This window comes from Cydia pomonella, chromosome 2 (assembly GCF_033807575.1).
Source record: "Cydia pomonella isolate Wapato2018A chromosome 2, ilCydPomo1, whole genome shotgun sequence".
Taxonomy (NCBI): domain Eukaryota; kingdom Metazoa; phylum Arthropoda; class Insecta; order Lepidoptera; family Tortricidae; genus Cydia; species Cydia pomonella.
In genome coordinates, this window is record NC_084704.1 from 28,619,971 (window position 1) to 28,634,717 (window position 14,747).

Here is a 14,747-nt window from a genome sequence, read left to right on the forward strand (position 1 = left end):
CAATCGAGTGGTGAGGGCTTGGAACAGACTCCCAGAAGATGTGGTTTCAGCACCAAATGTGAACCAGTTTAAAAATAAATTAGACAAGCACATTATAATTTATAATAAATTAGACAAGCACATTATATCTGAAGCGGTGGTGGCCGAGTGGATATGACGTCCGACTTTCAATCCGGAGGTCGCGGGTTCAAATCCTGGCTCGTACCAATGAGTTTTTCGGAACTTATGTACGAAATATCATTTGATATTTACCACTAGCTTTTCGGTGAAGGAAAACATCGTGAGGAAACCTGCATACATCTGCGAAGAAATTCAAAGGTGTATGTGAAGTCCCCCAATCCGCATTGGGCTAGCGTGGGGACTATAGCCCGAGCCCTCTCGCACATGAGAGGAGGCCTGTGCCCAGCAGTGGGACGTATATAGGCTGAATTATTATTATTATACATTATATCTACTACTCGTTCATGATAACATTGATAACTATCTTTATGAATATTGGATACAGGTCATATCAGTTGTCAAACTGCCTGCCTGCTTATTAAATAATAATAATAATAAAAATCTGCGCGTCATCGCGGATGACACGAACTATATGAAGGTACGCAATGTACGCATCCCCCCACGTGGTCTGACATGCATGTGACCGGTTGTTTTTTATTCAGGAATATTCATATAAGAATATCATTAGAAGAGCCACGTAAATAAAATCAAAGTTTCATAAAATACACGCCCACAACTGGCAGTTTAGCTACTCTTTCTGATTGTGAAATTATAGTACTTACTAGTCATCGTGTGCACGTGTCTAAAGAGAGATATGGACGGTGTATGCGAGGGTGTACCCTAAAATCCGCGTCCGAATATCGTGTCACTGCTGCCTCTCTGTAGAGGTATTGTACGAGTACAAAGGCAATATTTACAAACTCGAGGAGTAAGGCCCGCGCAGTATGCTGCCCCGTATGTGTACGCTTCTGGCATTTGCCGAAATTGCCGAGCGTGCCACGAAGATAAATTATTATCATGTACGGAGTTTGTGTGTCAATGCAACTCAGACTACATAAACACCTCATTATGAAGCGTATAGATCATTAGGTCACTACACATTGGTGCAATTTTACTTGTAACATGCTATGATTGGAGCGGCACAACTAAGTTGTATTCTAGGCCATTTTATACTTTATCCAGTAGGTACACCTATAAACCTTAAGTTTTGTATTTTTTTTTTATTTGCACGTGTACGCAATTGTGGGCGCAACTGAAATACGTTGTTTGCTCCCATAGATCCTAAATTTCTACGGTATTCATGTATGGTGACACTGGTAACGTCGATTGTCACGACATGCTCCATCTATTAGATGAGGTAATTTGTCCAATACAAACTTGAGTGTGGATCGCGCGGCGCGCTGCCCAGCGAAGAAAGCGTAGTCCAGCCTAGCGGCGCGCGCGAGTCCCTCCTCAGCCGAAGACACCAGATTCTCTGCATCCGAATACCCCCGGATGTAAAACGCATTCAATTGGGAGTCTTTTGTCGACTGGAACAATAAAATGTTATCATTCGCTTGTCTAAGTGAGAAACACTTAGGATCATTGTAGTGCCGTAAAATAAATCAATTAATTAACAACTATACTTCAAATTTATATGCCCCTTTAAGCACTTTAAATAGTTTTTACAGTACATATGGTGCTACTTTACCGCACATGTGCGAAAATTAACATATTACCTTACTATGTCGAACATTTAAAGGGCCATATGTACTGTAAAACGTTGTACGATACATGTGCGAATAGGTAATTTGCAACTCGTGTCGATTTAAAACACTCCCTTCAGTCGTGTTTTAATTTATCGCCACTCGTTTCAAATTTCCTATTTTTTTTTTTTTTGCACTTGTATCGTAATGTACTATTACAGTACATATGGTGCTACTTTACCGCACCAGTGCGAAAATTAGTATATTACGTTACTATGTCGAACATTTACGCCTCATGTTGCCAAGAGAGTAATTTTTTATACGACCGGAATGGAACGAAATAAAAATACTTTCGCTTGAAATACGAGGCCCAAGGGAATGCAAATGCATATTAGTTTGAAGTACCTACCATGAGATACGCCTGGTCCGCTCCATTCTTTATATATCCGATTTTGAAGTTAGGCGAGTGTAAGACGGCGGCCACGGTGTCGACGCTAGCGACGCGCACGGACAGCACGGACGTGATGAACGCCGCGTACGCGTTGTACGTCACCACGGCGAAGAGGAGACACACGATGAGGAGCACGCTGGCAGCCGGCGCTGGCGGAGTCCATGAGCCGCCTGAAAATGACAAATACAAAACGGCGATAAGATTCGAACCTTCAAACAAAGAGCGTATTCCCATCTTAAAGGCCGTTACCAACGCACTTACAACTCCTCTGGTGTTGCAGGTGTCCATGGACGGCGGTAATCGCTTACCATTAGAAGATTCGTCTGCTGGTTTGCCTCCTATATTATCCTTATCTATTCTATATTATCGTAAGTTTTTTATGTGAATTGTAATGTATATACAAATGACAATGATGATTATTAATGAATAAATGATATGATATATACAATTTTTTTTATTCAATTGATGCCTGATCAAACCCGAAGCTTATCGTCGGCTAAAATCGCAAAGCTGGTAATTCCTCTTGGAAGACAATAGAATTTGCACCTTTATCTAACAATACCTAAAGTTTCAAACTGTTTGCGACGTTAGCCGACGTTATTACATTACGACATTACATTGATAAATTGGCAATATTGTAAGCGGGATAAGCACACTGTTCCTAGGAACGAACACACTGTTTAAAGGAGACGTTCGGATGGCAACTGCTGCTTTCTTACTGTTACGGTATTACCGCTGCGGCTATAAAAAAAATTTATTGCAGGTCAATGATCCACTGGATGTTAGTAACAATTTTGACTTAATAACTAAGTTAGTAGGTACAGAAAATATACAATATGGAGAAACACGGCAAATTGGCCCGCGATTGGTCGCGGCGTCATTCTATATTTGGCCCTGCTGATGGCCACTTCGACGCAGTATTTAGTTACAAGTTACAACGCTTGCGCGTCAATTTCCCTAATAAACTGAGTGATTAGGACGTTCAATCCGTCAGCATTACTCATTTCATCAAAGAAATTTGCTGTGACTGCGCCCGTATCAATACGGCAGCAATTAAGATTCAGAGAGGCCGGCTCCCTGGCACTGTGGGGTTGCGTAATGCATCGCAACCATAATGTGATTTGTAGAGTTTAGTATTAAAATATACCTATTGTTATAAGATGTATGTTGGTTTTTAAGGTATTTATCTACGGGCTACTAGTTGCCTGAACTAAAGATTTTCTTTCTTTCAGATTCAGATTTATTTATTAGACAACATACGATTGCATTACAAATTATATTCACGTCTATTTATATGAATCCATATTTTGATCGTCAAAAATAAATTCTTATAATAACATCATATCCATAAAGAATTATAAAATGGAAATTTTCATTTGTAAAGGATTGTCAAGCTAGAATTCATAGAAAAGCAAATAAACAATTAAAATGAAAATAAAATGAATAAAAACAAAAACAATGTCAAATATGAAAAAATAAATTATACAGTGACGTTAAAAAAATCCAAATATTCTTTATTGCTCACCAAAATGAAAAGAACATGATATACAAATTAAGCAAACAACTTAGACTATGGTAGACAACGGGCGGTCTTACCGCTAAAGAGCGATCTCTGTCTGACAACCTTAAATGTGAATATAATGGGTTGTCCAGCAAAATGTTTCTCAATCGAAGCTTGAAAGTCGTATCGCATGATTCTGTCCTTATTTCTAAAAATCTAAAAATGGGTATAGTAAGTTTTTCTTAAAAGATAGCCATACACCATCGCGGACTTTTTTGTAGACCAATGAAAGAGGGACAAATCTACATTGACCTATACAATATAGGTCAATGTAAGTTCCTAGAGTCGTGTGGGGTGGAGGTAGCTCTGCTAATAAGTACGACGACGATGGAAGCCGCCACCGCCACTGCCAGCAAACAGGCTAGGAGGCGCGCAACGAACGGCGCCAAGATGTCTCACAAAGTTTATGTGTAATATTCATTTGTTAGTACGTATATAATTGTAAATACAGCACCTTGTTGACAAAGAATCCCCGTAGTCCACACAAAGGCCTCAGTATACTCCATGGGCCTAGAGTCGTTCGGGTTGGAGGTAGCTCTGCTAATAAGTACGACGACGATGGAAGCCGCCACCGCCACTGCCAGCACACAGGCTAGGAGGCGCGCACTGAACGGTGCCAAGAAGATGTCTCGCACCGTTGATGTTTCCTGATGCCGGATGTAAATGTTGCACCTGTCGATACATAAGTCCATGCAAAATAAGGGAATTATAGATATGCTGCTTTTGCTGTACTTAAAGCTCTTGCTATAAGAATACATACTCGTCAAGATTTGGCGCGAAGAATAACAGAGGCAAAAGTTTATTCACATTGGCTTTTCAATCTACTTGCTACTTGCAAGAGATCACTACAAAGAAAGTATCATATTTCCGCTACCTACTATTTTTTTTTGTAATTTTTTTGTTTATGTTGTGTTTTTGTTGTTGTTGTGTCACGGTATGTTGCAAATGCATGAATTAGGTGTGTGTAAACAAGCTGAGAGTTTATAACCACGTTTTTATTTCCGATGGTATGACAAGTAAAAAAAGAATATCTACTTAGTAATATTCTGGAACTGTATTTAAAATAAATTATTTCACACCATGCATGAAATAATATTCAAAATCGCTATCAGTATGCATAAAGAGTTGAGAAGTTGACATGTATGTATGCATGTCTGTGTGCGCGCGCACGCATTCCGTTACCTACACATACAAGTGAGTAATAAACCAGCTGTGCCTCGGTACGATTGCGTTTCATTGCTCCCCACTCTACCCCCATATATCTCAGCGGCGACGAGTCGTGTCTTACCCGCGCGTAACAAAATAAAAGTGAAATGGAGCATTTTTTCGGAAATTTGTCTGTTTTCGACCATAATTCCCAGGAATGAGAGATTTTTCATAGTCACTATTGCAGTTTTTCAAATTAAATCAAGTGGGGGAAGACAAAAAGGGCGCGTTACTCTTAACGCATTTGTCAGATGAAACATACCGATTGGCAAGGAACCTTGTTCATCCTAAGAAGATTGAGGAAGTCAAGTTCGACGAGTTGGTAAAGGTACTCGATCAACATTTTACTCCGAAGCACTGTACTTTCGCAGACCGTGCGGGATATTGGCGAGAGTATCGAGCAATGGGCGGCTCGAGTTCGAGGACTTGCGGTGCATTGCGAGTTTGGGAGCGCGCTCGATTCAGGGCAGGACCGGAGCGGGACAAGCTTTTCGAACAGGATGCTGCAACACTCACGTTCGCGAAAGCCGTAGAAGTAGCTCAATGTATGCAATGAAGGCGAAGTGCAAGGAAGGCGAAGGCCTTGCCTACATACTCCCCCCCCCCCCCCCTCTCTGTCTACCTAAATAAACCCTATTTACCATACCTAGCTAAATGTAGACTTGCCTAAAATACTAAAATACCTGTTACCTAAAAATACCAAAAAGAAAAATTGAAAATTCTAAAACCTTTAAAATACCGCAATCCGTAATTACCTTTACTAATTTTATTACATAAAGTAATAACCTAAAACAACTCTAACTAAATAAGTTAATATCTTGAATTGGATCAGTAGGTAAATTGGCCAAATGATGGTTTAGTGTTTATGTAGGACCCAACATTGTAACCGCTAATAGTAACCAAAATCCTTTTCACAGATAGGAAAGAGTTATGTATTGTATACGCCTATTAAACTTAAAATGTCAAATAATTGATAAAACGTAAAATATATCAGTATTAGGTATGTCAGAGCATTAAATATGGTCATTGTAAGTTTATTGGCAGATTGTAAAAGTAAAGTATATATTAGGCAGATAAAGTATGTAATAAGTTGTAATAAAATTGATAAGGCAATAGTAGGTATGTCTTTACTAGGTAATTAAGTAGAATGTCATTCATAGTTAATATGTCAGTAAAGTATGTCTAAGTAAGTAAAGTCTGTCGAATGTAATAGTCAGTTGGTCAAAGGGCAATTACTAACAAATTTCACAATATTTTATTTTTGGGGTATAGTCATCGCCCCTCCTCCGCGATAACCGTGATCATCAACCACCTGCTGGTCAGAATCAGAATCCCCGCCCCAGTTCTGAAGGAACTATATTGTGGTCCTGAAGGGACATCCGTCTGTCACCAGGCTGTATCTCATGAAGCGCGATAGTTAGACAGTTAAAATTTTCACAGATGATGTATTTCTGTTTTAAAATGAGCAAATACGTGAAATACTTAACAAAAAAGAATAAGGTACACATGCTCTGCAATAGCATGCTAAAAAGCGTACTTATGAGTGTGCTTAATATGAGCATGCTTATGCACTGTTAACACTTGTATTAAGCTAGTTTTATGTATGAAGGATGACTCACGCTAGACCGGGCCGGGTGCTACGTTTTATATGGAAAGCACCACGCGATCACCGATCAACCGTCATAGAAAATGACGTGTCGGACGCCTCGGCCCGGTCTACCGTGAGTCATCCTTAACTCCTGAATAAGCATGCTCAAAGCAAACACTCCAAACACACATGCATTTGATAGCGTACTCTCTGCCAATTCAAACAAACCCATGGAAAATCAAGCAACAAGCCGGCTGGAGCTGAATAAAATTATCCTTTTGCTGGCGATGCAATGCATCTAAAACTACTCTCAGAAACAGAAAATAATAATAATAGGAACATTTGAGTCCGTGATTTGCTGACTTCTGAATAGAAGACAACACCTTGAAGAATGCTCTCGATTGCTAACAGAAATGCGAGAAGAAAACATTTTAGCGAAGCTCATTAAGAAAACGCGTTCACACTTGCTATTATTATTCGCCCTTCCACCCCCGCCTTAGGTAGCACACAAAGCATGCTTAAAAGGAGCACGTCCTAAACACACATGCTAGTAGGTAGCATTTGCTCAATGATAGCATGCTCTCATGCTAGTAATCAGCATGTGTAAATGTAAATAGCACCTTTAAAAATCGATCTGCCAGGAGTTTGACAGTGCTGTCACTAACCACCTGTTAATTACTTAAGGACCTCCCGTAGGTTCCTGTTCTTCTCCCACTCTCTCAGCTTAAGCATGAGCGAGAGGGATTATTTGCGTGCTCGGGAACAGAGATATCATGTTTTTGAATTTTAATTCGTTGTAAGTTTTAACAAAAAGTAATCAATAAGTTCCCTCAAAAATAAAATTGCGTATTTTTAGAAGGAATTTACATATTTTTGGCTTTCATGACAAATAAATAATAAATAAATAATTGCTTATTAATTTTTGGTAGCCGTATTGTGATCTAAAAAGCGGTACGAGTTTTCGAAAAATCCGCTCTCTGAACCTACAGAACCTTAAAGTGCTTTTACTTCGCATAATGTAGGTATGAGCTACATTATGCGAAGTAGAAGCACTTTCGACAAATTCTCTACATATAAACTGAAAATAATGTTGATGCAGAAGTTGATGAATAACTTTATCAACTATGTTTCTTATGAAGTGTCTTAATCAGGTTTCCACGTAGCCACGTACCTTGTAATGCTTGACTAGTTCGCGGTATTTCTTATTAAGGCTTTTGTGTTAGTTTCTTCGATAACTTGGTGTACAAATAAGTTCACAAGGGGTCGTGCATTATCGTATCACGTATCATAAATATACCCTAAAATGCTGCATACATAACATATACATACATACATATGATACATGCACAGGGAACAGTGTTAAGCGCCAATAAAATTAAATATCGTTCAGCACATTAAAGGTACGAATAATTGCAAGCGTTGTCCTAGCATTTTGAGGCTAATTCAAAGCAAAGTGTTATTTAGAACTGTACAATCGGCCGCGATGCTCGAGTGAGCACATGCTTTCATGTATTTTCATAATCCTACCTTAGTATGTTTCGGTTATAAAACTCACATGGTTTCGGCAATAGGGAAGATGAAGTCCATGTCTTGGTAGCGTGGCGCGTGGACCGTGACCGGTTCTAGAGCGATGTCTACCGAGCGTTCGGTCAGCGCGCCGAGGAGACCCGTCCACGCGCCTTCGTAGCTTCGGAACCCTAGCTTGCTGTAATATCTCGTCGAACACCTGCGGATAATAACGTGCGTTTATATACCTACTGATAGACAGATGGATGAATAATGAGGCGCGCTAACATATTAGATTTGACACGACCGTATTACAGTCCTTGCTAAACTTAATTTGCATCACTGATAGAAACGTTGGTAGCTTGGGGGAAAGATCCTTGAGTGGCACCTTTCGCCAAAAGGGCGCACAACAACGACGATCTGGTAAATTTACTGGAAACCGTTGAATTATAGGTCGTGTACTTCCTCGGAGGAGACTCATATAATCATAAAATCTTACGAAGCATTTATCCTGTACGTAAGGAAATGCAGAACATCATCAAGTAATGCTGGCGCCGAGGGTCCGTCGTCATCGCCGGCCGCCGCACCATCGCCGCTCGAGTTGCACCGACCAACGACTAGTTCCTCGCCTTGAAAGTTCCGCGCCTCCACGGGGTATGGAGACTCCACACGGGACATCGAGTGGTCTGGGTCCCAGTCGCCTGAACAAAATAAGGTTTTGTTTGTGTAATAACAACCCTAAAAATTCTAAATCCAGTAAGGAAATATAGTATAAGTACCAGAGTATTTATTATTGGATTTTGAACGAAAGCTTGTGGTTTCGTACATTTCTCCAAACATAACATTCTCGAAAAAAAAAAAACGGACAAGTGCGAGTCGGACTCGCCCACCGAGAGTTCCGTACTTTTTAGTATTTGTTGTTATAGCGGCAACAGTAATACATCATCTGTGAAAATTTCAACTGTCTATCACGGTTCATGAGATACAGCCTAGTGACAGACGGACGGACGGACGGACGGATGGACAGCGGAGTCTTAGTAATAGGGTCCCGTTTTACCCTTTGGGTACGGAACCCTAAAAAGCGCGACATACTGCACAAAAACTATAACACCATAAATAATAAATAAATCGGACATGTCGTGCCCGACCGGAACGTTCTAGCATGAGTTATCACTGAATTTTCGTTAGAAATAAATAGAAACATGCGTTTCTAGAAGACCCGAAGTACTCAAGTACATACCAGGCCATGCTCAATGTACCTTCAGAATCCTACGCAGAGCATAGCCTATCATGTTCTTTAGCTTTTCATCTCTATTTTAAAAACATTCCATGTTATCCACCTGTGTACAAAACAAAATAGCATTTGTTCACTTTGTTCCAATCATGAATGACCACTTTTTCCTCCTGATTACTGTATCAAAGTTAATCTAATCTTATTTCGTTACACATGTGCAGATACAACAAAGTACCTAGCATTGGGATTCAGAGAGGAAAAACTGACGGGAATTAATGTTCTTTGACAACGAAACCTTTTATAAGCTTTCGTCCTCAACTTGTTCGCATTCGCAACAAAAGGTATTCAACAAAACGACAAAACATCTTACTCACCTAAAAAGAAAGCGTACAGAGTTGAATTGGTCCGCACTTTGAAGTACTGGATCAAGTGTATTCCTTCAATCCCTCGATTAACATTGTTCGCTCTGACCCACTTGTTAAATTCTCTAGTGACAAAGAATTTACTTATGTTCACCATATCAAATGTCCGAGAGAAATTGTAATTTAAAACTCCTGATTGGAACAGCGGGTAAATGCCCCCCTGTTTCTTGTAAGTTTGGTTTCGGGTTAAATTTCTAAACCTTTCAGATGTTCGATAATAATTTCTCTCATACTCCGTCTTGTTGCAGTTTTGATCATAGCGATGTGCGTGTCGGCAATTGTTGTAGTAATATTGCTTTCTCGGTAAAAAGTTACGTCTCCGATTAGTAGGTTTAGTTGCCGATTTGTATAGGAAATTGCCATCACAAATTTGTAGCAAGCGTAATCTAGGCCTATAATTGGCATTTGGAAAGGAAGCTACAATATTTTGGTCGAAACGTATAGAAGTCGCATTCATTATTCCGTTGATGTGGTGTATGTCCTCGATGGACCTACTGACTACAAACCAGTCGAAGGACGCCGTGTTCATGTCCATTGAGTGGAGCTGTAATAACAACGATAAATAATCGAAATAAAGGAACTTTATTCACTATAGCTACAATTATGGCCTGGCTCCGGGAACATATAATAAGGGCAGAGGCACCGATAATATCATTTTACAGTACATATGGGGCTACTTTATAGCACTAGTGCGAGAAGTAGCATATTATGTTACTGTGTCGAACATTTAAAGGGCCATATGTACTGTAAAACGTTGTACGATACATGTGCGAATAGGTAATTCGCAACTCGTGTCGATTTAAAACACTCCCTTCGGTCGTGTTTTAATTTATCGCCACTCGTTTCGAATTTCCTATTTTTCGCACTTGTATCGTAATGTACTATTTTCTTCGACTTGAATTAAAAAATGTTTCGGATATAAATTGGATCTTTGAATCTGGAATCTCAAATAAAATGTTTATCCATACAGAAGAAGAAGAAGAAGAAGAAGAAGAATTCGTTTATTGTTTACCGTGTCAAACAAGATGTTAAAATGATACAGAGTCACAACGGCTACCCTTTTCGGGTATACAATATTACACAATTATATATATACAGGTCCCTTAAATTTATATTAAGTACATCTAAAATTACACGGACTTAAATAAAAAATACTCCTTTAAATCGTAAAAAACTTGATCTATTAGCCACTGCTTTAGCTGTCGTTTAAATGATTGTCCGCTTAACACCTTAAGACTATTGGGTAAATGGTTATAAACTTTGATGGCCGAGATAAATGTACTCTTGCAATAAGTTGCGTTATTAACCCTCGGGAGCAATATATTGTACTGATATTGAGGCCGTAAATTATCACGCCGTGCTGACCAGAAGTTGAAGTAATGTTTATTGGACGAGACAAACGAACACAGTTCAAGGATGTAAAGACCAGTTAAGGTAAGGAATTTGTTATCTTTAAAAATATATCTGATGGATTTTTTGTTGTAGAGGCGGTATATAACGCGTATGCACTTCTTTTGTAGCTTGAATGTTGTTTTAACATTGACAGAATTACCCCAGTAAATAACACCATAATTTAAGAGAGGGTAAACATTTCCATAGTAGGCTTTCTTTACTATGTCTTCTGAGCAAGTACTAGATAAAACGGAAAGAGCATAACACTCGCTGGAAATTCTTTTGTTTAATTTTTCAATGTGAGATTTCAATGTGAGATGAGGTTGAGATTTTACATATATAATACACTTTACATATGCCATATACTTATGTGATATAATTATGTATTAGTTCATAATGAATCTTATTCCGTGCTCAATAGAGTAGTAATTCAATAAACGCTACCTATGCGGCCCGACCATTTTTTCATAGTGGCACGCGCCTTTGCGGTTTTTAAACAATAGATAAGACGATAATCCGTAGAAGCTCACGGAGGAAAATAGAAACTATAGGTACATAATTATATCACATAAGTATATGGCATATGTAAAGTGTATTATATATGTATGGATAAACATTTTATTTGAGATTCCAGATTCAAAGATCCAATTTATATCCGAAACATTTTTTAATTCAAGTCGAAGAAAATAGTACATTACGATACAAGTGCGAAAAATAGGAAATTGGAAACGAGTGGCGATAAATTAAAACACGACCGAAGGGAGTGTTTTAAATCGACACGAGTTGCGAATTCCCTATTCGCACATGTATCGTACAACGTTTTACAGTACATATGGCCCTTTCAATGTTCGACACAGTAACGTAATATGCTAATTTTCGCACTAGTGCGGTAAAGTAGCACCATATGTACTGTAAAAATATTATCTTATTAGACGAATGTTGACCGTCATATGCTTGTTATGGCAAAGTAATGTATTTTTTATAAATACTGTGCTTAGCTAGAAGGAATTTCCTGGGGTATTATTTCAATGCTTTTGAGACAAAATGAATTGAATTTAAAGAGTCCGTGGTATAAAGCCCCCTCCAGACTATGGGCGTGATTGGCGTGAATCGCGGCGCGACTTCGCGGAGCGAACATACCGCGACGTTGACGTAGACTCCACACTCGCACAACTTCACGGCGATTTCGCGTTTGGTTGGGTTCGCGGCAAGATGGCGCCGAAGCGTCAGCTGATCGGATTTAGTTTGCGGCAAGGCACTGATTCAAACTGGGAACTGTCAAATTGATTTTTGGTTGATCAAGTTCGCACCCAATATAACCAAGTAGCCGCCATAGAAGGTTATGACAGTTTAACAGATTAACAGACTCGTGAACGAATCGCGGCGCCAAGCGATTGCAAGTGTGGAGTCTTGCAAGTTCGCGCTTCGCGTCTCCTTTGACGCGGGCCAAATACCGACAAAAAACGGGGAATAAGGCACGAAGGCGTGAACAATCTGCGAAATCGACGCGAGGGCCCACCACACTCGCGTTCGCGGCTTCACGCCTCGATTCGCGCACGAGTGTGGAGGGCCCTTAAGGGTCCAAAGAGATGATTTATTGAAGTCATAGCACGACTGCAAGGGAGGTAAAACAATACGTTTGCAAGGAGACTGGTCATACCTGTGTAATAAGTTTAGCCAGTGCCACGCTGGCATTTCGCTGCAACCGCGGTGCCAGGATGACAATCCCGACACCGATTTGTACGTGAACGCGGTCGATCACATCGGCCGCCGCTGCGATTCCGTTCACGCTCAAACATTTCATTAGACGCACTGTAGCCCACTGGCAATCTGCATAATCACAAAGACGTAGAGTTAGACCAAAACAAGTTTATAACGATTTTGATAGCAAACGCAGTGCAAGTGTTATTTATAGGGACCGTGCGCGTTGGAGGGTCTGCCATCTTGTGGTCTGAATCGGAACCATAAACAGGCACATTTACACGTCAAGTGTTTTCTTGTGCATTGTAGGTTCTGCCATCTTGTGGGCTACATCGGAACAAAAAACATCACATTTACGTCTCGCGCCAAAAATCTGACGGCTCCTGTGCTGCCTCCTATAGTTAATGCACGCTCCCTATACGTCATTCTTTCATAGAAGTTTGACGTTTAAAATCACACTTGCACTGCATGTGTTATGAAAACCGTTGTAGATTTGTCTTGGTCTTCGGATGGATGGACTATTCCGTCATCAGAACTCGGCTTGATAAAATAGGACCAATCTGTATGTAGATACATACTTTCAATCAAAAAAAGAATTTTAATATCTGTAGACATAAGACCGAGTTACGGGGTAACAAACATTTAAAAAAACATATAACCGAATTGAGATTTTTGAAATCTTGAAGTGCGGCAAAAACCGGTCCAATTGATAACCTCCTCCTTTTTTAAAGTTGGTTCAAAATATTAGATACAGAAACAATGACGCTACCCAAACCCAACAGTGCTGCGTCAACAATGTCAACATCAAGCACAGCCGACGACCGTGCCATGGTTAATTGGTTAAACAACTGAGAGTTTGTACAGGATTACCGATGTCGTCTGTGTGTACTCGATCCAGCCGGTCTTTACTCTTTACCTGTGCAGTTAAACTGTACAGACAAAACTGCTCGGGCATACCGCAGAGCAACGCATCGGGCATATAGTGTTTGTATCGCGCCCAATTGCATCGATTTATTTTTGCTATTACAAATTCGATAGGTGCTACCCCCTTATTCATAAACGTGTACTAAAGTTACGATGCCGCTGATCATCGTTTGTCCCTTTCCGACGTATTGGTATGATGGATGGGGTTTGTGTGTAAATAATAACAGTATTTTGGAAAATATTACATCAATAAAAATATAACTGTCTTAGGTTCGTAACCACACAATTGGATGCCAAATTTGTACTTGCTAGGTCATCTGGAAATGGGAATGGTTTACCTTAGAACAGTCAGTCAGTTAGTGATAACAATCCGGATTTTTAGATGTTTGTGTCTTAATAATCGGTTGAGCTATACCTATTCATTAAATTTGGGGTTCTAGTTAGCCTTAAGGGTATTAATAGATGAACCAAATTTCATTATGTTTATGTTTAATAGAGTTGAGTTACGTAACGGAAAAAAAGTGTCTCCAAATGATTCTCTTCTTTTGAACTTAGCTTGGCAGGCTGCCGCATGTCTAGATTGGTGTGCGAATACCAATCCCACTAATGTCACCTTATAAAACCTTAGGCGTTTGCTAACCGCAGCTTGCAGATGGGGTGGCGTCTCAACGTCTCATTATGGGGTAAGTAGATACTATGTTTTGGGGTAAATTTTCAAATAAGTATGTTTTGCTGTCCCAAGGAATTTTATTCCAAGCCAATTTAACGAACAGTATTGCTATGGGTATATTTTTATTATTATTTATTGATATAAGTACAATTCATGTAAAAATGTGTTTCCTTACAATAATAGTATGCAATATTATAGTATAAGAATTTTGTGTTTAATAAATACGGAATTTTGGAAATTAGCGTTATTTTGTACCGATAGCAAAATCAACCGCCAACTGCAAGATTGTGATTGGCCAAAAAGTGTCCTGAAGTGCATTGAACTGTATGCAGTAGGTGGATGAGCCAGCATCAATAGCAGCGGATGAAACAATGCTCCAAAAGTGTCTGCCACCCTGGAATTCTATT

The 14,747-nt window shown here is 39.6% G+C and overlaps 1 protein-coding gene across 1 annotated transcript in view; it reads right to left on the bottom strand.

Moving 5' to 3' along the window:
- Positions 1-14,747, bottom strand: part of LOC133534851 (uncharacterized) — a 34,751-nt gene that overhangs the window by 14,808 nt on the left and 5,196 nt on the right. Inside the window, exons 2-8 of the mRNA XM_061874146.1 lie at positions 12,706-12,875; positions 9,606-10,197; positions 8,497-8,698; positions 8,047-8,217; positions 4,152-4,369; positions 2,095-2,306; positions 1,378-1,529 (exon numbers count right to left, since the gene is read on the bottom strand). Coding sequence (XP_061730130.1) covers positions 1,378-1,529; positions 2,095-2,306; positions 4,152-4,369; positions 8,047-8,217; positions 8,497-8,698; positions 9,606-10,197; positions 12,706-12,875 — 1,717 coding nt within the window. The remainder of the gene's footprint in view (positions 1-1,377; positions 1,530-2,094; positions 2,307-4,151; positions 4,370-8,046; positions 8,218-8,496; positions 8,699-9,605; positions 10,198-12,705; positions 12,876-14,747) is intronic.